Genomic DNA, 24,935 nt, shown 5'->3' on the forward strand with positions numbered 1-24,935 from the left:
TACTGCATTCTAACCACTGTGTCACCAGGGCCCCGTCACCTTTATTCTGCAGGACTTCTACTTCACTTGCAAACTTACTCTCACTGAACTGGCGAACTGGGTCTCAGAAGCAAGGGTTGAGGATCTAGTAGTTCTCGCAAAGATTCACGATTTCCGTGGCTACATTTACGCACGTTATTATCCGGATGGAAAAGCCTCTGGAGCATATAGCAGTTCTGGATGGCGCCTCTGAAAACTTCTGCCATCTCTCTCCCCATTTTTTACCAGGTCTCAGCACCTCCCAACCCTTTCTTTTGACTGCCAATCGGCCGTGTTTGAATTCAACCTCCAGAAGGCTTTTATGCAACACTTCCTTTCCAGGTTGCTCTGAGCAAATTGGCCAGTTACGAAACACGAGCCAAGCGCTCTGGGTTGCCAAGGCTGAGTTCAAGACGACAGCTTGGAACAACACCTGACACGTTATGACGCATTAGCCGCTCAGCTGGCTTAACGAAAGGGAATTATACATATTCAGCAAAAGGCCAGTTCTGGGCATACAACAGAACTGCTTTTAATAAGAGGTTGCTTGGGAGTTGCAGAAGCTGGAAAGCAAGACTTCCTGGTTTGGGGGGGGGGTGTCCTGAAGGATCTTGAAGTCCTGGCTTTGCAAGGAGAACCATCTGGCAAGGATGATCCCAGCGCCGGCTTCTCATGGCCATGCTGGATTAAATTAAATAAACGACACGCAAAGGCCGGACTCGGAAATTTGATTCTGACTACTATATTCAGGCAGGAAATACAGGGACCGAACAGCTCTTTCCATTCACTGAAAACTAGACATTTCTCTCTCTTTTTTTGTTTTAATAAGCAATCGTTGAATTATAGCACTAACATTCCCCAATGTTTCTTTTAACAGAAAAGTATTGTGAAATTGTAGCTCGTGTCTCTCTTAGCCTCAAATTTTGAATTCTAGAAATAAATCCTACGCACGGCTTTTATGCTTCACGTCGTTTAAATTTCCTAACGGTATTTAAAACTCCACAGCTATTGGGGTTGAAAGGCAAAAAGGCGTGCCAGCAATTCCTTAAAGCAGCTGCCTTTTTTTCCCTGTGTCCCCACCCAAAAAAATCAGGGAAAAGGTCTAAATTCAAGTGAATCTGGCACATGCTAACATTGGATCCTTTAAAAAAAAAGTGGATTCAAAAATAAAAGCCCCGTGCTGCACAATGCAAAATGTGCCAGGACTGGAAAACTGTGCAATAATTTGACCAAAAAACAAACAATCCTTGACTTACGACCACAATTGAGCCAACATTTTTCTGTTGTTAAGTGAGCCTTGCCCCGTTTTATGACCTTTCTTGCTACAGTTAAGTAAATCACTGCAGTTGTTCAGTTAGTAACCCGGTCGTTAAATGAATCTGGCTTCCCCATGGACTTTGCTGGTCAGGTCGCAGAAGGGGATCACGTGACCCTGGGACCCTGCAACCTGTCATAAATGTGAGTCACTTGCCCAGCTTCTGAATTTTGATCACGTGACCCTGGGGGTGCTGCAACGGTCGTTAAGTGTGAAAAACGGTCCTAAGTCATCTTTTTCCAGTGCTGTTAAGTTCGAATGGTCACTAAGTGAACCGCTATTTAGTCCAGGACTACCTGCTTTCCATTTTAAGTTAGGAAATATTTTGTCTGAATAGTTCTTACGGTGAAACGAAGTGCAGTTTATTTATGTAATTTATTTAACCAATTTACACAGCTGCTCAACTCGTACATAGGTATCTTGGGGCAGTTTATCAAAAACTATAAAGCACAGGTAGCCCTCGGCTTACGACCACAATTGAGCCCAAATTTTACGTCCGTCACAAATACGAGCCAGTTGCCAAGCACCCAAATGTAAATCACGTGACCATCGGGGATGCTGCAACGGTCATAAGCGTGGAAAACGGTCGTAAGTCACTTTTTCCAGTGCCACTGTAATTTTGAACAGTCACCAAGCAAACTGTTGTATATATAGCTGTGTCGCCCTTCACGTTTTTATTTTATTTTTATTTTAATTCCATTTATATCTCGCCCTTCTCCGAAGACTCAGGGCGGCTTACAAGCTTAGCAGTAGCCTTCATTCTTATGTATATGCCTGCTTGTTAGGGCTTTCACACATACACACCCCAAGCGGCATTATTACAAAGTCAGCTTAATTGCCCCCAACAATCTGGGTCCTCATTTTACCTACCTGGGAAGGATGGAAGGCTGAGTCAACCTTGAGCCTGGTGGGACTCGAACCTGCACTAATTGCAGGCAGCTGGTGTTACTTAAGGAGGCATTAGCCCACTGCTCCACCAAGGCTCAAGACGTATCAAAGACAGCAGTTCCCCCATGAGTATTTACAAGAGGCAGGAGAGAAGATAGGAAATTCAGCTCAGAAACCTCAAATGCAAAATAGCTTTATTTCCCCTGTTCAAAGAAATCCCCATTTTTTTCCCCGCTTTTACACAACCCAAGACTTGCGCGTCCAGGCCTTAACGCCCCCCCACCCACCCCCGAACTGGGAGACAGAAAGACAAAAAAAGCCGTTTCTAAATTATAACACTTTATTGCAGCATCGGCAAAGATCAGATTTCTGAAGCTGGTGATGACCGGGTGTGGCCTTGGTGACGGCGCGCGTCCTATATGCCAATGTGAAATGTTACAAGTCGTACAATCTCATTTTAAAAGCCTACATGCAAGAACTCAACGGCGGTCAAAAAAAAAAAGAATTTTTAAAGCAGCGAGGAAAAAAAACAAAACGAAACAAGAGTAGCCTACAGGTGTCTTCTTAAAACCGAATGTACTACGCTTACATGAAAGCAAATGAGAAGAAGGGGAGGGGGGGGGAGGAAGGAAAAAAAGGGGAGGGGGAGAAAAAAAAAGAAGAAATATATCCCCCACAACTATACTAACAAACAAGATTGTCAGAAACTGCCCAGAGAAAGATTTATCTCAATTTAGAAAAATAAAATTTCTACTTCTGCCAACTATATTTTTTTTTCCTTTTTTTTTTTAAATATGTAGACACAGAGGCTTATCAACCCATGAAAGTCAACAGAACATTCAGCTCCACTTTCCTGGCATCTGTCTGTCGTGCTGACTGGCACATTTTGGTTTTCAATGATGCTTTAATGATGCTCCTCTTAGACCCTTGGACTTAGGCTGGTGTCAGGCTGTTCAAAGCAACTTTTGGTCAATGCTCTTTCTCTCTTTCTTTCTCTCTCTCCCTCTCTCTCTCTTTCTCTCCCCTCCCCATCTATCTGGAGACCTTGCCACTTCCTTGCCTCTTTGACTCCTTCCCTCTCTCGCTCAAACACACGCAATCTGGAACTGACTGGTTTCCTCTCCGAACGTCGTCGTCCAGGAAAGCATCTCGCGTTTTGGTAAATTAGTTGCTGTTTCGCTTATCCTGGGCGGTGGTGGGGCTGACTAATCAGTCCTTACGTCTTGTTGTATCACTTCTCTAGAAAGCAGGCCTGCAGGCCTGCCAAAGAACTTTCTGCTGGCGCTACCGTCCCGCGTCATTCAGTGAAAATGCCACTCTTTTCCATTTGATTCCTTTCTCCCCCTGACCTAGCCACACCAAAACCTGTCTCTGTTCCAGCATAATCCATCTTATTTTTAAGTTGCTCTTTTTTTTGTTCTTGTTGTAACTGAACTGCTCACCAGTCAAGTTAACCGTCTCATTTATTGACTTCCATTCTCATGAGAAGATTAACCCTCGCATGTTTTCCATAACAAGATGCTTTTGGTTTTGATAGGTCATGACTGGAAGCTTCCACTATTTCTGTTTTTAATAGAGGCTGGTGGATCTGCTCTACGGCCCCAGCCTGTCGGTTTCTGAACTCTCTTGAGACTGACATGCTCCGATGTGTCCGCTGCTCTCGTTTTAATTGCTGGAGGACTCCACTAATCCACAACATTGGAGATACGGGACCTAATGAGATGACGCTTGCGGCTGGATCAACGTCTCCTGGCGGAGGGAAGAAGGAAAAAAAGTCAGATGCGGGAAGAATCGAGCGCTGAAACTTATCTGCTTATTTAGCCTATGGCGTCTACGCCCCGATATACAACACTAACAAAACACATTACAGGTAGTCCTCGACTTACGACCACAATTGAACCCAAACTGTCTGCTGTTCAGTGAGAAATTTGTGAAGTGAGCTCCCCCCCTCCATTTTATGACCTTTCTTGCCACATTGGTTAACCCACGGGAAGGCAACCTTGGCTCTTTTATGACTCGTGGACTTCAACTCCCAGAATTCCTGAGCCAGCCGTGCTGAGGGGAAAGGGAGAGGTTTCCAAGCTGAGCCATGCTGGCTCAGGAATTCTGAGAGTTGAAGTCCATGAGTCATAAAAGAGCCAAGGTTGCCTACCCCTGCCCTAGGCCTAGGCCGCTTTATGACTTGTGGACTTCAACTCCCAGTATTCCTGAGCCAGCCATGCTGAGGGGAAAGGGAGAAGTTTCCAAGCTGAGCCATGCTGGCTCAGGAATTCTGGGAGTTGAAGTCCACGAGTCATAAAAGAGCCAAGGTTGCCTACCCCTGCCCTAGGCCTAGGCCGCTTTATGACTTGTGGACTTCAACTCCCAATATTCCTGAGCCAGCCGTGCTGAGGGGAAAGGGAGAAGTTTCCAAGCTGAGCCATGCTGGCTCAGGAATTCTGGGAGTTGAAGTCCACGAGTCATAAAAGAGCCAAGGTTGCCTACCCCTGGGTTAAGCGAATCACGGCGGTGGTTAAGTTAGCTACACGGTTGTTAAGGGAATCTGGTTTCCCCATGGACTTCGCTTGACAGAAGGTCACGTGACCCCAGGACGCTGCAACCGTCATAAATGCGAGTCAGTTGTCAAGCGCCTAAATGTAAGTCACGTGACCATGGGGATGCTGTAACGTTCGTAAGTGTGAAAAGTGCTCACAAGTCACTTTTTCCAGTGCCGTTTTAACTTCAAACGTCACTAAACGAACTGTTGTAAGTCAAGGACTACCTATATGTATTGCGCGTTCTTTGGTTTCTTAGAAGATCCGCATGAAGCAACGCCAGAGGAGGTTACCTGGATTGCTGAATGGGACATCCACCCCTATAGGGGTTTTGTACAAGGGCAATTCGGAAATAAACCTCCATTTGGTTATCAATGACACTTGCAGATACAGAACTTTTATTATACACATTAGAAAACTACAACGTGACATTACTTTTCGACATAAGCGCCATTCAAATTGAGGCACTTGTCATAACATCTTACGAGGTTGGAAAGCCCGGGAATGAAGCCACCCTGTAACAGCATCGTGAACCCATTCAGTGTGTTTTGTGCTCCTCAGAAAGGAGTTTTGGTACCCAACGAGCACACAACCTGCGGGATCCCAAATTTTCCGTCACTGCCTCGTAGAAAACGAGTCTCGAGAAATTTGGGGAAAGCGTAAAGAACGGGCAGATATTGTCAACTGGCGGACTTCCTGGACCTTTTTGTCGATTTCCTGCACGAGTTCATCGCTGACTTAAGAGATGGACGGCCACTTCTTGCCTCATCGTGCACGTCGGTTCGTCCATCTTTAAACACGAGACACCTTTGACGTACGACACCACCACTCATCACGTTTGGGCCGTAAACATTACACCGTTCGTGACGAGTCGCAGCTGGAGAAAGTTTTTTTTTGCACGCAGGAATCGTATTCCTGCACGCACGTCACATTTGGTGGGATTTTCTACGGCATGGTTCATTTTCAACGGCGACACAACTTTCTCCTTCCACTCCTGAACTACTATTGCGCACGGAGCCGCAGGATGGGTTGTTTCTCGCACGTGCTCAAATGGAGGTTTTATTTCCGAATTGGCCTCGTATAAGATTATTTCCAAAGGAAGTGATCTCAACGTTTGACGTGATTTCCGCTCTGAGGTGTTTCAAGGCGGATCCAGCCAAAAAAAGTGTCTTCTCGCTCAAGGATACTATCCTTTCAAAAATGATAAGTCTTTCCAAGTTCTGAAACCAGAATTGGCGGGAAAACGGGAAACCACAGAATAATCCCACTTCTTACCTTCCACCAGTTTTAAAGATGAGATCAGCATTAGGAGCCCCCTTGGGATGCTGGTAACGAGGCCGCCGTTCTCGGTTTGTGTTCGCTGGAGCGGGCCTCTGAGCCAAGGACTGCATCATTTCTGCGGATTAAAACGTTTTAAGAAATAAACTGAACGGTGAGGGAGAGCACTGAGCACTCTTAGGTTAAAAAAAAAAAAAGAAGAACGCCGGAGATGTTTCTAGCAAGTATCAGAAGGCCCCAAATTCCTCAGCTAATGAATCCTGTCATTTGACGAAGAATTAAGACTTCCTGGATGGAAATTTGCAATATTTGGCAGTTGGAGAGGACAAATACCTCAGCCGCGTTTGAAACAGCAATGACTAATAAAACCGTTTTCATGCTGGATCAGCAAAAGGTAAATTTTGAGGAGAAAACCAGAGCGCGTCTCTATTGGGAAGTTGCATGCCTATTTCTGCTGCTTAGCAGAACCTAAATAAATTTAGGTTATGGGCAAAACGATGTTCCACAGAACTTGCCAGAAACTTCAACCACCTTGGCAACCAACTGCAGGTATCTCAAAGGGGTGGAGGGCGCACAAGATTCTGAAAATGCCCTTCAGTTATGTTACCTGCAAATTATAATGATCTGTTTGATTTCTATTGGAAGCATGTCCTTTGATCGTATTGATCCTGAGGTGCTATTTTTCTCGTACGATTTAGAGCAGTCGTGCATACATCTGAACGCGGGAATAAAACCCACCCAAGCGCATTAAGAGTTTGGATGGGGTTGTAATCCTCAATTTACAACCACGATTGGGAAATTGAGAATTTCTGGCGCTAAGCAAGGCAGTTGTTAAGTCACCCGTGCCTGGTTTTATGACCTTTTTTTTTTGGCCACGGTCGTTACACCACTGCCGCTGTTAGGTGAATCACATGATTGTTAAACGAACCTGGCTTCCCCCCTCAACTTTGATGTCAGAAGCCGCCTGGGAAGGTCACAAACGGAGGTCATATGACCATGGGATGCTGCTGCAACTGTCATAAACACATGTTGGTTGCCCAGCGCTTGAATTCTTGTTCACATGACTGTGGGGAACCCTGCATGGTTGTAAGCCCTAGTAAGACCACACCTGGAATACTGCAGCCAATTTTGGTCACCATATCACAAAAAAGATATGGAGAGTTTGGAAAAAAAAATTCAGAGAAGAGCAACAAAGATGATCAAAGGCCTGGAGACTAAAACATACGAAGAACGGCTGCGGGACTTGGGTTTGGCTAGTCTAAAGAAAAGAAGAAATACGGGAGACATGATAGCAGTGTTCCAGTATCTGAGGGGCTGCCACAAGGCAGAGGGGGCCAGGTTGTTCACCAGAGCACCAGAGGGAAGGACGAGAAACAATGGTTGGAAACTCATCAAGGAGAGAAGCAACCTGGAATTAAGGAGAAACTTCCTGACGGCGAGGACAATCAACCAGTGGAACAGTTTACCCCCAGAAATCGTGGGCGCCCCATCACTGGAGATTTTTAAGAAGAGACTGGACAATCACCTGTCTGAGATGGTCTCGGTTCTCTTGCTTGAGCAGGAGGCTGGACTAGAAGACCTCCAAGGTCCCTTCCAGCTCTATTCTTATTCTAATTCTAATAATTCTAATTCTAATTCTATTCCTGTTCTGTTTTAGTCTAGTCTAGTCTAGTCTATTCGCCAGGATAAGTCACTTTTTCCTTTGTAATTTTGAGTGGTTGCTAAATGGTTGGTTGCAAGCCGAGGACTACCGGTATGAAACTTTTTTAACAGTAGGCCCCTACCTTGATAGTCCTCCTGTTCCTGCCGTTCGTTGATGTCCAAGGTTAGCTTTTTCATCCGCATGCGTTCTTCCTGCTCGGCCTGCTGTTGGTTCCAGTGATTGGCAGCCAGTTGAGAGGACATCGGCACGTTTAGGATTTTAAACTGAAAGAAAAGAAGCCCGTCTAAAATCCCAAAGAAAGGGAAACCTAAGTACAAGGGAAGGCACCCAAGTATTGTTCTGTAATTGGAACCACTGCTTGGCCTGTTACAGGTCCAGGGTATTTTTGAGAACTGTATTTGGAATGTGTGGGGGCCCAGAGGTGAAGACGCTGAGAGTTCGAGACAGTGGCAGATGTCAGGGCGCAAAGAGAAAAATTCTGCTGTGAACTCCGTGTAGGCGTCAGGAAGGGCATCCGGCCGGTAAATACTCAGCTCCATCCAGTCGCCCCAACCGTACCCTGAAGTAAGGGATTACAGCAGGGGTGTCAAACTCAATTTCATTGAGGGCCGCATCAGCATTGCGGTTGCCCTCAAGGGGCCAGGTGGGCGTGGCCTACTGGGTGGGCATGGCCAGCTCTACATTGTTCGCATCAAGGGTGCCTATGGGGGCCTGGGCAGGAGTGGGACAGATCTGAGGGTCTCTGGCAGAAGGAGGGTCTCTGGGCCAGGGCCAAGGCAATGGGGGCCATTCCCTCACTGTTTCCAGGATGGCTTCGCGGGCCGCATGAAACCACTTCGCGGGCCGGATCTGGCCCCCGGGCCTTGTGTTTGACATGTCTGGAGTACAGGGTCGCAAGAAGAAGAAGAAGAAATTGAATGTGTGAATAAGAGTACAAAAATCAGTCTCTTTAATTCCACCTAATTTCATGAAACAGAGACTCATCTGGGAAAACCAATCAATATCTGCTTTCCACTGATAAGATGAATCTATCTCGATCGATCGATCGATCGACAGACAGACAGATGGGGAGAGGGGGAAGGCCACTTTCTTGTTGTCCAAAAACTAAAGTATTTAGTATCAATAAAGCAGAATATTTGTAGCTCAGGATTGAAATGAGGGGTCCTTGGTGCTCTCTGAGCTTGGTTGTTTTTTTGCAGATGTTTCATTACCCAACTACTGTAGGTAACATCATCAGTGTTAGAAGGGACCGGGGTTTGTGGAGGAGGAGGAGGAGGTGGTGGTGGTGATCGTCCTTGATGCTTTCTGAGCATGGTGGTTCTTGCAAACATTTCATGACCCAAACTAAATAACTTCATCAGTGCTAGAAGTGGGGTTTGTGGTGGTGGTGACGGTGACCATCCTTGGTGCTTTCTGAGACTCGGCGGTTTTCTTGCAGACGTTTCATTACCCAACTAAATAACATCATCAGTGCTGATGTTGTTACCTAGTTTAGGTCATGAAACATCTGCAAGAAAACAACCACGCTCGGAGACCATCACTAGAGGATTTCAAGAAGACAGCCATTTGTCCAGAATGATAGTAGGTAACAACATTAGTGTAGCGCTGATGATGTTCCTCCCTAGTTGGGTCATGAAACGTCTGCAAGGAAACAGACCAAGCTCAGAGAGCAACCAAGGACCCCTCGGTATTAGGTATCCACCTAACACAACTAATCAGAAATGTCAAGAGCACAAAAAGGGCCACCTTTGCAACCAGGCATAAGCTTACCTGCTGCTTGTTGCCTTTCCGGGTTAGCATGACAAAAGGCATGGTGTCTCCGGATTCAGACTCCCCCTCCCCACCCCCGAGTGGTGGTCCTTTCTTCAGCTGGCTCTTGAGATGCAAAGGGATGGCCACGTCCAACTGGTGCACTTTCACCGACTCTCCGCTTCTTTGCTGCGAGGGCACAAAAACGGACCTGGTGAGATGTTTGCAAGCCACGAGAACAGAAGCAGAATGAAGGAGCGCAGCCTTCCGTTCAAAGCTCCTTCTTACAAGAGCTGAAGCCCGTCTTCTTCACCTTTAACTTCTGAAACCTTCTCAAAAGTCGCCGGGTGTGGAAAACGCCGGTTTATCTGCCTTCCTCCCATAGTTCTCGGCTTACGCCCTGTCACTTAGCAAATGCGGTCAAGCTTCAAAACATTGGACACCGCCCAGTTCACTGCTGTTTCAAGAGGTAGGGGAGTTTCGTAAAAACAGAACACAACTGTACAATTGTACTAAAAAAAAAATCAATCGGTACCTGTAAATTTTCCAGCATCATTTTATCCAATGCCTGAATAAAATCTTCATCTTCAGCGCACGGCACCCGTTTCAGCCCACCTCCTTTAATCATGACTTCCTGATATATGTTAAAAAAAAAGAGAGAGAGAGAGAGAGAAGATAAAAAGGAAAAAAACACAGCACCATTTCAGTTGACGCATGTTTTCTGCCAACTGGGGGGTAGCCAACAGATTGGATTCCTGCCTTAAAGAAACTGGTCTCATTCATGGGGCTATGTTTTCAAAACAGATCCAAGAATTTATTTTAATGCTTGAGTTTCTCAAGTAATGACTACGTTGAGGGTCTTATAACTAAAAGGTGTTCTCTAGTACGTGTTTCTTTCTGTTTTTTATAACAACAACAAAAAAGCAGAAAGAGGTTACATGTGTGACAACACGATGTCATCCCCAAGTAATAGAGGAACTAGCTATGGCTAATCCTGATCAGCATTTGATACAAAGATACGTATTTTGCTTACTGTGAAAAAGGAACATTTTTTTGCATTTTTCTTTTTAAAAGTAGCCCGAAGCAGATCGACCCAATATGATTCATTAGAAAGAAATGGCTGAATGTGACAAGACAGCTTACAGCAGTCTCTCTCGACTTCAGCAATTTTAAGATGCGTGGGCTTCAATTCCCATGGCCGGCTGGGGAATTCTGGGAGTTGAAGTCCACACAAACGTTCTTGAGGTTGAGAAACACCAGCTTATAATTTTGAGATGGGGGGGGGAAAGCACTGAGGATTGATTTCCTTTCCATGGGCTATAATTATTTTTTTAATAAAAAAAAATCCAGTTCAGGCAAGCACGCTTCTGTGCCTTCTGTAAAGAATGCACACCTTGAATATATTTTGTTCTCCTGAAATCCACAACTATTAGCTGTACGGTGGCCGTGCAGAAGACACTGTACTGATGCTCCACTTGTTTTTAACCTAGTTGTCAGGCAAGAACATAAAACTGCCTTGGATTTTCTGAATTAAAATTGCAGCACTCTTTTATGTCCCTACGCAGGTTAGTTCTCTAGCTCAGCTCTCTTCTCTGGTTTGGGACACGCTGACCCTTCCTTCTTCAAAGAACACTTTGTGCCAGAAAGCCTTAGAAAAACACCCACTGTTCATCTTGCCGTTTTAAGACAGTCTTCCTTTTGATATATATATAGCATAGCTCATACGCCAACATCCCAGCTTCTATGGCCAATTCCTTTAAATGTCATTTCAAAGCAATGTGATTAATTGTGTGGAGTACTGTTCCTTTCTTTTTATTCTTCCAATCAATCACTAGCAGGTAAGATCCAATCTGGGTCGGTCACTGGGACCAGAGGTTTCGTCTTCCGAGCTTTCGGACTTGTGCCGGAGCCCAACTTCAGGGAACTTCTCTCTACCGGAATGTGTGCTTTGGGCTAATCTACGCGTCATATTTATGTAGTGCTTTCCTGCTGGCTGATTGGTGTGTTGATGGCTGGCGACTGGCTGTTGTTTCCTTATGCTGCCAAGCCTTCAGCTCCTAAGTACTTGATAAGCTGGTAGTAAATCAGCACTCCTGTCAACTGACAAGGGGCCCATTTCCCAGGCTTCAATAATTTCCCTGGCTGTTTTTGTACCTGCTCAGCCAACAATCTTAGTAGCTGCAAAATTGAACGTATGTCAATGTTCACTGCAATGTGAGGCTACCAATGAGTTTGGATCTCCTTGTCTGGACACTCACTTGTGTTCTTGCAATCTGGTGGTTGGCTTCCTACTAGTTTACTAACAGGTAACTTTCAGTGGGGGCATCTTATCCACATCAAATAAGGTAAAGTCTATTTGACTATTCTCTCTCCCAACTCTGCCCAAAGAGTCAATATGGTCAATATTAATATCTGATCTTCAATCACATCACCAAGTGGTTGGTGCAAAAGAGGCCTGTAATTTTGCTCTCTCTGCTTCCTGAGGTCAGCTTGTCTGGAGATTAATGATTATGGCACTCTGTCTACCTGTACATGTTGTACTGAAACTAAAATTATTGATAAGATATGATGTTTGCAGGCGTTTTTCACGTTTACGAGAAACCAAAGGAAACTCATTTACCCACCAAAACTAGCTTGATCTATATGCAGCCTTTTTTAGCACTAAATGTTGTCTTTTTTTTTTAAAGGAACATACCGTGTTCTCTTCATCGGTTTCATTCTCCTTATTAGAGTCAGTGAGATAATCGGTGTTTTCTTCTTCCTCCTCTTCTCCTTCGTCGTCATCATTCTCAGACCCCTCCTGAAAAATCAAGAGCTTTAACGTACAGCCCAAAGTCTTGTTTTAATGTGGGTTTCAAAGCTGTTGTGCAAAAAACTTTGCCCAACTTAAGTTTTATGATAGTTTAGCAATCGTGCCAGGGCTGTTTCAAAATTCACTCTAAACTTAATTACCCAGCCCAACTGTTCCTAACAGGAAAAAAAATCAAAAGGGGTGGGATCCTGATGAAGTCTGCGTACAATAGATTGCAGTTCACAAAATTACCAATATTCTCAACTGGATTTCAGAAACTACCCTTCGACAATATCCTATTTAGTAAATTTTCGTAGCTGGGAGCAGAGTCTCCACAGGATATGGTTACAGATGTCAAGATGGCAGCTGTGTGATGCAAACAAATTTTCACCTTTTTTGTTTAAGTGCTCCTGGACATTTTTTAACTATATCCTGTGAATATTCGGGGGGGGGGGGATAAATTTGGCCTGTCACCCTTGCTTGCCCAAATTATGTATAGTACATCTCCATTGTTGTGGTAGGCTTCAAGCATGGCAGGTATTTGTTTGTGAACTGGGAGCAACTGGCCAGCAGGTCTATCAGCCACTCTTCCAAACTGTATTTAAGAAAGCTAAGAGCAGAATCACCTCCTCCTCTGCTTCATTTATTTCACTTTCATTTCCAGATTGTTCTTCAATCTCTACTCTGCCTTCCTCTTCGTCCTCATCCTCCTCCAGGTTCTCTCCTTCAGTCATGGAATCCTTAGAGTCTTTGTCATTCATAAGACCTAAAGGGGGGAAGGAAGAAGAAGCAAGTAAGTAATTTCTTATTAAAAGCTGAACAGAACAGAAAAACAAACACAGAACAATGAAGAGATGAAGAAAGAAAGAAAGAAAGAAAGAAAGAAAGAAAGAAAGAAAGAAAGAAAGAAAGAAAGGAAGGAAGGAAGGAAGGAAGGAAGGAAGGAAGGAAGGAAGGAAGGAAGGAAGGAAGGAAGGAAGAAAGAAAGAAAGAAAGAAAGAAAGAAAGAAAGAAAGAAAGAAAGAAAGAAAGAAAGAAAGAAAGAAAGAAATTAAAAAAGTTTCCAATCTACTTTGCAGCAAATATAAGTACAATTACAAAATAATTTCTTACTCTATGATTACAAAAAAGCTCACTTTTTTCTATTTATCCAAGTTTCCCCGCCCCCCCCATCATCCTATTCCCACAAATCATAAAGTCTACCATGGGTTTTCAGTCAGCCATAAATTTAGATATTAATTTAACCCTCTCTGTAAACTCCATCATCTTCACTAACCATTCCACCGTAGTGTCAAACCTTGCCACTTCTGAGCATATTAATAGTTGCCTGTCCTTAGTCACCAAAGAAAAGCCCCTGGTTTCAGTTGTAAGAACAAGAAACAACGATGAAGGCAGACATTTGGAAAAATCCTACACTTATGATCTGGCTCAACTACAAGGAGGTTGGCAGTGTTGCAATCGATGGGACATATCCTGAGATACACCAAGCTGCAAATTGTTTAGGTTGACATCACCGCCATACTGAGTATTTGGTAGTGTGCGTTTGAAGAGGGCAAATGAATAAGGATCAACAAGAAAGAAATGTTATCACTGAGAATCTGTTTTTATCTACAACCACCATTTGCCTTCTTGTAATTCAAATCCACCATTTTGCATCCTGAGACAAATATCAATATTATGTGTAAAATAATATGTGATACCCTTGTAATATCCTAGTCTCCTCAAGTTCCTTGATTCATTACGGTAATCCTATTCCCACAATCTACGAAGGAATTCTAGATTAATTCAGTCTGATTTCTGGTGATTGCCATGTCATTTTTTTTCAGGCTGCTAATGAATTAACTGCTTTCTAATATTATCTAGAACCTTCCCAAGGATTATGCCAAACTTCGGGACCCTCGTTTTGGAAAATCAAAACAATTCCCCTCTTCCTTCTTTAGTTCTTTTAAGATTTCTCAAAGGAAATTCATAAAGCTTTGCCTGGCTTCTCTGCCTCTGGAGATTCAAACTGAATCAAAGTAAAGAGGTATTTCCTAAGATGTCTCTTGTTGTCTCATCTTTTAGTTCTGTTCGCCTTCCACAATCCCATAGTGAAACACAGGTAGTCCTCGATTTACCACAGTTCATTTAGCGACCGTTCAAAGTTACAACGGCACTGAAAAAGGGGACTTTTGACCATTTTTCATACTTACGGCCACTGCAGCATTCCCACGGTTACGTGATCACAACTCAGATGCCTGGCAACTGACTCACGTTTAGGACAGTTGCCGTGTCCCGGGGGGGGAGGGAGTGTGTGTGTGTGTGTGTGTCACGTGATCCCCTTTTGCGACCTTCTGACGAACAAAGCCAATGGGGAAGCTGGATTGACTTAACCACCTTCTTGCTAACTTAACAACTGCTGCTGCTGTCACTTAACAAACAGTAAGCAAGAAAAGTCGTAGAATGGAGCAAACCTCACTTAACAAACGTCTCGCTTAGGCCAACGTACATTTTAGGCTCAACTGCGGTTGCAAGTCAAGGACTAGCTGTATTCGTCTTCTTGAGGAAGAGGCTGGCCCCGAACGGGAAACTGGATTGAGGGCCGTAATTAATCGAGCTAGTATGCGGCAAGCTCTATGTCAGGGGTGTCAAACTCAATTTCATTGAGGGCCGCATCAGCATTGTGGTTGCCCTCAAGGGGCCGGGTGGGTGTGGCCTGGGTGGGCGTGGCCTACTGGGTGGGTGTGGCTAAAGTGCGTATGGCCTACTGGGTGGGCGTGGCCAGCTCTGCATCGTTCGCATCAAGGGTGCCTATGGGGGCCTGGGCAGGAGTGGGACAGATCTGAGGGTCTCTGGCAGAAGGAGGGTCTCTGGGCCAGGGCCAAGGCAGTGGGGGCCGTTCCCTCACTGTTTCCAGGATCGCTTCGCGGGCCGCATGAAACCACTTCGCGAGCCGGATCCGGGCCCCCGGGCCTTGTGTTTGACATGTCTGCTCTATATAGTTTTACAATAGCTTGTATTGGCATCAGTGAAGCACTTTCTCCCACCCTATGGAGACAGGAGAAACATTCGTACTCACTTGCCCAGAGACATCTCCAAATTATAAGAGCCTTGGTGGAGCAGTGGGCTAATGCCTCCTTAAGTAACACCAGCTGCCTGCAATTAGTGCAGGTTCGCATCCCACCAGGCTCAAGGTTGACTCAGCCTTCCATCCTTCCCAGGTAGGTAAAATGAGGACCCAGATTGTTGGGGGCAATTAAGCTGACTTTGTAATAATGCCGCTTTGGGGGTGTGTGTGTGAAAGCCCTAATAAGCAGGCATATACATAGAATGAAGGCTACTGCTAAGCTTGTAAGCCGCCCTGAGTCTTCGGAGAAGGGCGGGATATAAATGGAATTAAAATAAAATAATTCAAAAAAAATAATAAACAGTGCTATAAAGAAGTAAAAATACCGAAGTGGGGATTTCGGCTCCCTCTGGCCTTGATATAGCCGTCTTACCTAGTTTGATTAAGAATTCCCTTTCCAGTTCTTGCACTTGCCTGACGGATTCTTCCAGAGAATTGCAGAGTTTTATTTTTGGTCTCAGCAGTTCTAATGTATCACTGATCATATAGTCAATGTCTATAGGGAAGAGGTGATCCTTTGTCCACACTTCCAGGCTTTTCTTCCACCAAACATACCTCTGGAAAAAACAAAAAAAACACACCAAAAAAAAACCCCACCGCTGTAGAGTAAATGCCCAGCTTCTCTAGTTAGTCGAATCAGTTAGGGACTCGTCCCAGCAAGTTAGTTAATATTTCAAAACGCCTTGTGCAAAACAACCGATCACATCAAACTTACCAGTGGCCGCTGGCTAAGAAAAAGAGCTAATGCCAAATACGTTTCACTTCCCTTTCCCGGATTCTGGCAGTGGGAATAGTCAACCAGCGGAACGGCTTTGCCTCCAGGAGTGGTGGGTGCTCCATCACTGGAGGCTTTTAAGAAGAGACTGGACAGCCACCAGTCTGAAATGGTATAGGCCAGGGTTTCCTGCCTGAGCAGGGGGTTGGACTAGAAGACCTCCAAGGTCCCTCTCAAGTCTGTTATTCTCTATTCTATTCTATTCTATTCTATTCTATTCTATTCTATTCTATTCTATTCTATTTCTATTTCTATTCTATTCTATTTCTATTCCATTCCATTCCATCCCTAATCTCTATTATATTCTATTCTATTCTATTCTATTTATTCTACTCTACTCTATTCTGTTCTATTCTATTCTACTTTATGCTATTCTACTCTACTGTTCTACTCTACTCCTATTCTATTATACTGTTCTGTTCTATTCTGTACTATTCTACTTATTCTATTCTATTCTGCTCTGCTCTGCTCTGCTCTATTCTATTCTATTATTTCTATTTCTATTCCATTCCATCCGTAATCTCTATTCTATTCTACTCTTTTCTGTTCTATTCTATTTGTTCTACTCTACTCTATTCTGTTCTATTCTATTCTACTCTACTGTTCTACTCTACTCTATTCTATTCTATTATACTGTTCTGTTCTATTCTGTACTATTCTACTTATTCTATTCTGCTCTGCTCTGCTCTGCTCTGCTCTGCTCTATTCTATTCTATTCTATTCTATTCTATTCTATTCTATTCTATTCTATTCTATTCTATTCTATTCATGCTACCCCATGTCTTGAATGTAATCTCAATAACTGCCCCACCCCAAAGATTTGTTTTGCCCCAAATATTTTGGGGATGTAGGAAAGCCATCAAAATCTGGCTATTAGAAACCACATTTGTGTAGTTAAATCACTGTAATGTCAATAGCATGTGACATTATTATTATTATTTTAATGGATTTGACCCTCAAGACTTTCTCTAAGCATACAATCTGATTTGCCTCCCTGGACATGTAAAGTGAAAAGGAGATTAAAAAAAAAAAGATAACCCACTTCCACCATTACTGATACTGTGGAAGATACTATTCCTTTGGTCAAATATTCAGTGTGTATTTTTAGGTCTTTTACCAACTTACTTTCCTTATCATTCCCTACTTCTAAGAAACCCTTTTTGCTGATGCCAAGTCGACGGGAAATCCTCTAATGGTTGGGAGGAAATTTTATTGAATGCTCTCTTATTCCCTTGGCTTAATCCATCTTCTTTCTCCCTCCCTCCCTTCCCCTCTTTTCCTTTGGACCACCTGATTTAATTGCGCCATTCTTATCCAGGTCTTTTTTGTCAATTTTACGCGGCGTGGTAAGAGAGAATAATAATGCGTAGCTTGTAAAGATGCAGCTGATCGCGGGGTTAAAGGTTATCCTACCTGAAAATAGACTAAGAAGCAATCGAGTTTTCGCTTGCTAGATCCTCTGTCAAAATACTGTCCGCAAGTGTCAAGGATGGTGCAAACCAGTCTAATTCGGAAAAGATGCTCTGGAGGATCAAGGAGACTCGGTGTACCGTCCGAGTTTATCCCAAACGATGTGAACGAGTACAGAGTTCGAAATATCACCGCCGATTCTACCATTCTGTAATTGTACAGCTCGCCAAGGAACTTCGCGCTGCTGATCCTCCGCTGATTAAATTTTGGCTGGTTGACCTTCAAAGGGACAAAACAGCAACCGCAGTTAGAGAACAGTTAGCATTCTCTCCTTCCGATAAAAGAGAGTGTTTGCAGCTCAGGATTGAAAGGAGGGGTCCTTGGTGCTCTCTGGGCTTGGTTGTTTTCTTGCAGACGTTTCATGTCCCAACTAGGTAACATCATCAGTGCTAGAAGGGGAGGGGGGGTTGCAGCATGGAGGAGGAAGAGGAGGAGGATAACGACTGTGGGGTCCTTGAGGCTCTCTTGAGCTTGGATATTTTCTTGCAGACATGTCATGACCCAACTAGGGAACATCATCAGTGCTAGAAGGGAGTTGGGTTTTGCTGTCTGTTTATATACCTCTAGGTTTATATGGAATTGGAGAGCTTGGAGTATGTTTATAAGCAATTGGTCTCACTGCAAAGTTCCAAACGAGGACTCGACTAAGTGAAACAACAATAGGTGACATAAAACATATTTTTCCCCCTTCCTTAATGTATGGGAGCCACCAGGGAGAACGCAAGATCAAATCTTTTCTGGTTTTCTGTTTATTCACATAGCAGAAAATTATGTTTCAGCACTACAGAAGAACTTGGCTGGGATGCTACAACACCTAGGATGCAGCTATTTAGCTCCAAGTTTAAATCTCTCCTTCTGAAAAGCACTTCAACGTTATCGTTAACAAAGAGGACATAATACCACAGGAGCATTCAAGTTAAACATACTTTAGCTTTATTTTCATGGTCAGAGCGACTTTTTAAAAAAAGTGATTTTACCTCCATTCCTAATCGAATATCCTCTAGAACTCCGTCCACCACGTGAATTCCAACATCCTCTTGATACAGGACCAGTCCGGCGAGGAGGTTGGCTACGCAGTGAATGCTATTATATTTCACGTTCCAAATGTTGATCATACAGCATATCACGTAATCTTTCACCTCGTGGTCGTGCCAAGGCAGTTTGCGCATTTGCCTCAGGACCTAAGCAAAGTTTTGAAGAACTTTCAATGACTCAAGGGCATTTCTCAAAAGGTTGGAGACATAAATTTAATTGGTTCTTAAGAGTGGAGGTCCCCAACTTTTTGGGCACCAGAGACCGGTTCTGTAGAGAGAGGTTTTTCCACGGACCGCAGAGGGTGTGTGGTTTTGTGTGCTGCCTGCATCCCACGGATGGGGCTTTGCTTGTTTGTGCGGACCGGTTGCTGGCATCCCAGTACGGTCCACGGATCGGGGGTTGGGGACCCCTGTGCTAGAGTACTGTAAATTTCATGGACCCTCTGAGAGTAATCCTAACTCAAGGGCACTGTAAGTAATATTATGAAATAATATAGATGCTAAAATAAGCTGTGTAACCAAATATCTGAATTGTTTGGCATGATTTATGTCAGTTTACATCATGAGGTATGTTTGCCACAAATGAAGTAAATTGTATCAATGCTCCTGATCTATTCAGGAGTAAATTTTGTCCTGTGCACCTAACATCTGCTGAACAGAGGTCTAGATCAGGGCTTTTCAACCAGTGGTACAGGTACCACCTGTGGTACATTGGCACCTGGCAGGTGGTACGCGACCATCCTAGAGAAGTGGTAGCGGGGGAGGGGAATGAGCTGAACCGGTGGCAGCACTGCACAAGCCTGAGCGAGAGACGGCTGGAGCTTCAGGGCTGTCAGGGCTCAGTGGAAGCGCCAGGATCAGCGCCAGGCTCCAGCTGGAGCTCGGCGCTGATCCTGGCACTTCAGCTGAGCCCAGAAGAAGCGCCGATCAGCTGGAATGTTGCAGCATCTCCAGGGTCTTCTGATTTACATTCAGATGCTTGGCAACTGATTCATATTTATGATGGTCACAGTGTCCCAGGGTCATGTGAAGTGACCAAAACCTGCTGCAACCACCCAGCAGACAGGGGGAATAAAAACCAAACACCCCCCACCCCACCCCTACTGCCAATGGCTTGGGGGGCACTTTTTTCAATGCCACTGTAACTTCGAACAGTCACTAAGTGAACTGTTGTAAGTCGAGGACTACCTGTACTTCATCACTTTTTTCCTTTTTTTTGTCATTAAGTTTTTGACCCCTTGCTAGGCAACTGGTGGTACTCGGATGTTGCCATATCCTAAAAGTGGTACAATGGGTGAAAAGGTTGAAAAGCCCTGTTCTAGAGAATTATGTTTGAACATTTTCGATAATATTCCAAAACAACCACACTGTTTTTGATACTCATATTCTCTTCATGACTTGTTACCACAATAAATTCCAGATCTGTTGGCACATCCTGCTAGCTACAGGCAACCAGTTCAACTCTCAAAATTCAAAAACCTTTCAAGGAAAACATAAGATTTTTTTTTTTTAAAAAAAAGATGGAACAATGGTTGTTACCAGCTTGTGACAGGTATGAACTTTCCACAAGAGAAACTCTTTTTAAGGTGCCACAAACAAATGGTGTAACAAACAAGCCGGCTTACCACTCACCACTTTAGTTGCACTTTAGTGATAGTTGTAAGCTTATCTGTAGTCACAGCTTAAGAAATTTTGGTTTAAACTATTTACTGAATAACCATGTTGTTCTGGAGAAGATACACATTGAACGTAATGCAGAAAAACTATTCAGAAGAAGTTAATTATCTATTAAGAAATCTGAGAAAGGTTGTTTGGTCTCTGAATCCAATATTGGTTCAACATTGCCATTTTAAGTACCAGTTGAACAAATTCAACTGCCATTGTTGAATTTTAAATCACTGGTTTCCACCTTGGTTCTTCCTTTACAGAATGGGCCGTCCTTTAAGGATTACAAAACAGCGAGAAATAAAAAAATGCTAAAATAATGCGTTTAGCCCAGGGGTCCTCAAACGTGGCCACTTTTAAGACTTGTGGACTTCAGCTCCCAGAATTCCCCAGCCAGCCAGCGCTGGCTGGGGAATTCTGGGAGTTGAAGTCCACAAGTCTTAAAAGTGGCCACGTTTGAGGACCACTGATTTAACCCACTGCCTACTTTCATCCTTCCCCAAAATAAGGGCTAATCTCTCCCAACATCGCTCACGACTGCAGAAGAAGAAATGCAAGGAACCTTTTCAGTGGTGACTTTGGAGAGATCCTTATAGAGCAGCTTCCGGATATATTCCTGGAGCGGAGGGCGTTTCCTTTTGACCGTTTTCTCCGCGGGAGGAGGGTTACAGTAATAGTAGGCATTTTCCACCATCGTGACATAGCGCGCGTCGAGGTGCATGGCCTGTTTCTTCCGCATCATTTGCTCCTGGGAACAAGAGGGGAAATCATTCAATGTCGTGTCGCTCGGCGAGTGAGACGGGTGGGTTTTCAAATCGGATGCGCTAAATAAAGAAAACCTGAATGAGACCCTGGTTTTTGATAAAGCTTCACGGCCATTCCTCTCTAACCGAGTCAGAAACTTCAGAGTACGGATTAACAATTTATTAAGGTGAAGGTAAAGGATTCCCCGTCCGCTTTTGTCTGACTCTAGGGCGCGGCGCTCATCTTCGTTTCTTAGCCGAGGGAGCCAGCTTTGTCCGAAGTGGTACCTGTTAATCTATTTGCATTTTCCTGCTTTCGAATTGCTAAATGGGCAGGAGCAGAGGCAAGGAACGGGAACTGTCATGCCTCCGTGGAAGCCTGAATCTGCGGAGGAAAAGGAGCTGGAACGGGACCCTATGGAGGTCGAGGGATAAGTGTCTGTGGCTTCGGACCAACGTGGGGAAGAGCAGGCCGAGGCAGGCCAGGGCCCTTCAGGGTTGGGACAGGATGAACAGGAGAGACAAGAGTTCAGGTTATGAGCAAGGGGCCACACCCACCTGATCCTAGAGCAGGGGTAGGCAATCTTGGCTCTTTTATGACTCGTGGACTTCAACTCCCAGAATTCCTGAGCCAGCATGGCTCAGCTTGGAAAGCTCTCCCTTTTCCCTCAGCATGGCTGGCTCAGGAATTCTGGGAATTGAAGTCCACGAGTCATAAAAGAGCCAAGGTTGCCTACCCCTGGCCTAGAGCATGGAGAGCGGAGGGAAGGAGGGAAAAACGCAGGCAGGCTCAACTACTCGGGAGGAGAGCGCCCCGCCCCTCTCCACAAGGCCCACCTGGAGACTGAGACTTAAGAAGACACTGTGGGGAGAGACATTTGTCAGGAACAAACGCCGATTCCTTGGAGTTATGTGTGTTGTGGCTGATCTCTTGTTCTGTGACTTCTGCTTGGAAGCCCAGAAACTCTGACCGTTGGACTGACTGACAACGTTGCTTGGATGTTCAAAGATCTCGGACTGTATTTTGGCTTCTCTTCTGAAACTGCTCAGGCAAGCCTGTATTCCCACAGACTCGTTAGGTTTATGATGTGTGTGTCGTTCCTTGTTATCTCCGTGGCCTTGAGTAAATTCCTCTCCTAATCAGACTGTATGGGAAACTACTTGCAGCCAGAGGCCACGGAAGGTGTGTGTGTCTCTTCCTTTGTTTGGAGGCTTGCCAGAAACGTGGGAGCATTGGGGGAAAAATTGGAGCAACTAAAGGGTGGTTTGAATTGCCAGCTGACTGCATTGCCTCTGTGCTGTGCCCTGGGTCACCACAGGAACTCTCCCCCATTATGTGACACTCAGGTCTCGAACCCGGGCTGTCAGCTTTCCAGCTAACAAGCTCAGCATCTTTTAACCACTGAGCCATTGCACCCCCTCACTAATTTACTAAGAAGTATTAATTCTTTCAGATCCTGAAGCTGAAGCTCAGACTTTGGCCACCTAAAGAGAAGAGAGGATTCCTTGGAAAAGACCTTGATGTTGGGAAAGACAGCAGGCAACAGGAGAAGGGGACGGCAGAGGAGGAGGAGATGGTTAGATAGGAACACTGACAAAATGATGGTGGGTCTGGGAAAACTCTGGGAGACAGTGGAAGACAGGGGGTACCTGGCGTGGTGTGGTCCATGGGGTCGCGAAGGGTCAGACTCAATGCAGCAACTGAACAACAATTAATTTCTTAACCTGCTGCCTGCCAACTGTCAATAAAAGTGCAACTCTTATGAACTCAGCCAGAGGGCTGATAATATAGGAAGAAGAGGCATCTGCCATTTTTACTTCCAAGATGACTTATTTCACGTGCCCTCAAAACAACTATCCAATTATAATATTTCACTCTAGCTGTAGAATTAGTTTCTGTATTCACCAGAATGATCCATCATATGAAAGAAAGAGAGAGAGAGAGAGAGAGAGAGAGAGAGAGAGAGAGAAGGAAGGAAGGAAGGAAGGAAGGAAGGAAGGAAGGAAGGAAGGAAGGAAGGAAGGAAGGAAGGAAGGAAGGAAGGAAAGACCTGTACCTGAAGAGATCTTATTGGTGGGGCTGACTCACTGCAAATTCCCTAAATAAATCCCAAGACCCTATGCCTTTCCGTCAAGAATATTCTTCTTCCGTGAAAAAAAATAACACACCTCAAGAATGTTTACCCTTAGAACAAAGTTACATACAATATAATTCTTACCAAAAGAACGCTGGTCCTCAAATGGGAATCTGGAGACCTGAAGAGGAATCTCCCGCAAGTCTCTAACAAAGTGCACGCCATTTCAATATGGTGATGGGAGAAGTCAGACAGAAGCATCTGTTGAAGAATTTGCATCACCGTTTAAAGGTATTGCGTGATGAAACAATCGTGTGCTGTCAGCGTACTTCATACTCCGTCTTTCTCTTACATCTCAAGAAAGCTTATTTTGGGACACAAGTAAAATGTGGTCCTGCAATGTATTTGCATATTATTCTATCTATTCCAATCTGTAATACTAAACCTTAATATATATTTTAAAAAAAACCAGAAATGTTTAAATGATAAAGCATCATTACAGACAGTTCTAATTACGCGCATCCTCTTTTGCAAGCCTTATTTTTGAAGCGTAATCACCTCTAGTTAGTCATGATGAAGGGACAGGACCCGATCAATAAACACTAACCTTTAAGCAATGCAGCGTATCACTTTTGGAGAACATCTTAAACTTAGTTAGCTCTCCAATGAATCTCACTGTTTTGTTCTTCGTCTCAATGTTGATCTGGTCCTTCTTTCTCACCTGAAGACAAGATCATGGTTTATTTTCGAGATGTGACAATGTATATTTCGTTACACGCAAACAGCCACAAGTTCGGTCAGCTAATTTGGAATGCACTAAACGGGAGCATAGTTGTTTGCAGAACAAGCTTTGAGTTGGAAGCTGCTTTCACAATGAAAGACCAACACTATGGTAGCAAAATATTTCTGTCTCTCCATTCAGGTTTATGTAAAGTTAGTTCCCTGGTACTATCAGCTAAATAATATTTAAAGGATCCAAAAACAGCTGCTCAGAGAGATTCACCTTTAAATGCACCTTGTGATTTAACAGGGGTTTAAATCGTTTAAAATCCACGTTGTTCCAGAGAATACACATTAAAATTGACGCGGAAACAATAATTAAAATTTATTGTACTGAGCTGCAGTTTAAAACCAGGCGTCTATAAAACAGCCCTTGGAGTCGAAGAATATAGCTGCATCCACAAAGAAAGCTAACACTTTGTCTTTAGAAAAAGGAACTCAAAAGTTTACAAAATTCATTACCTAAGTGAAAGCCTGAGATTAAAACTGATTTTTTTCCTGCTTCCAATATTTCCTTGATAGCAAGTATAATCTATTTCATTGCTATATAGGTTTGCAATTAATAAATGTTTTTTAAAATACGTAATATACGGCAGCTCTGGTTTTAATTAAAGAATTTAATTTATCGAAGTGGCTTGTTATACAATTCTCCTTCTGACTTACAACACAAAGAAAAGGAATTCACAAGTCAACTGATGATGAGGTTTTGAAACAATAGTTGGTCTCCCCTTCCTCCATTTTTGGCTTTTCGTTTACGGGTACCATACAAGAAAGCACTTAAGATTCCAAATTTAAAAAGCGGCTGCTGCATTGAGCCTTTTACGGTTGAGGTCAGTGGACATGCTGAAAAGGCAAGCCTCTAAAATTTAAACCAGCTGCCAGTTCTGCTTAGGACAAACCCAAAGAAATCTTTTGAAGTTTTTCAATTGCTGTTCACCCCTCGTTTATTCAAAGTCTGCAATTTAAGGAAGGGTGCCATGTGCGGCAGTCTTTGTGGGGGCTGGCAAGAGTTTGGTATTCTCTGAAAAAAATCAGTATTTTCAAACAAGTC

General features: G+C 44.0%; 1 protein-coding gene across 3 annotated transcripts in view; it reads right to left on the reverse strand.

The window, feature by feature from the left end:
- Positions 1-3,197: 3,197 nt before the first annotated feature.
- Positions 3,198-24,935, reverse strand: part of UPF2 (UPF2 regulator of nonsense mediated mRNA decay) — a gene marked incomplete at its 3' end in the record, with an annotated part of 55,280 nt that continues 33,542 nt past the window's right edge. For 2 of the 3 annotated variants that reach the window (XM_081331089.1, XM_081331088.1), the window contains 13 exons: positions 23,712-23,825; positions 23,249-23,365; positions 20,849-21,034; positions 18,565-18,768; positions 17,531-17,806; positions 15,716-15,899; positions 12,863-13,002; positions 12,141-12,245; positions 9,981-10,079; positions 9,467-9,634; positions 7,818-7,959; positions 6,031-6,151; positions 3,198-3,970 (listed from right to left, as the gene is read on the reverse strand). In XM_081331089.1, the coding sequence (XP_081187215.1) occupies positions 3,961-3,970; positions 6,031-6,151; positions 7,818-7,959; positions 9,467-9,634; positions 9,981-10,079; positions 12,141-12,245; positions 12,863-13,002; positions 15,716-15,899; positions 17,531-17,806; positions 18,565-18,768; positions 20,849-21,034; positions 23,249-23,365; positions 23,712-23,825 (1,866 nt within the window). Of the gene's footprint in view, positions 3,971-6,026; positions 6,152-7,817; positions 7,960-9,466; positions 9,635-9,980; positions 10,080-12,140; positions 12,246-12,862; positions 13,003-15,715; positions 15,900-17,530; positions 17,807-18,564; positions 18,769-20,848; positions 21,035-23,248; positions 23,366-23,711; positions 23,826-24,935 lie in introns of those variants that run through there. The other variant, XM_081331090.1, reaches the window with a different exon arrangement.

Source organism: Vipera berus (assembly GCF_964194415.1).
Source record: "Vipera berus genome assembly, chromosome: 6".
In the NCBI taxonomy this organism is placed as follows: domain Eukaryota; kingdom Metazoa; phylum Chordata; class Lepidosauria; order Squamata; family Viperidae; genus Vipera; species Vipera berus.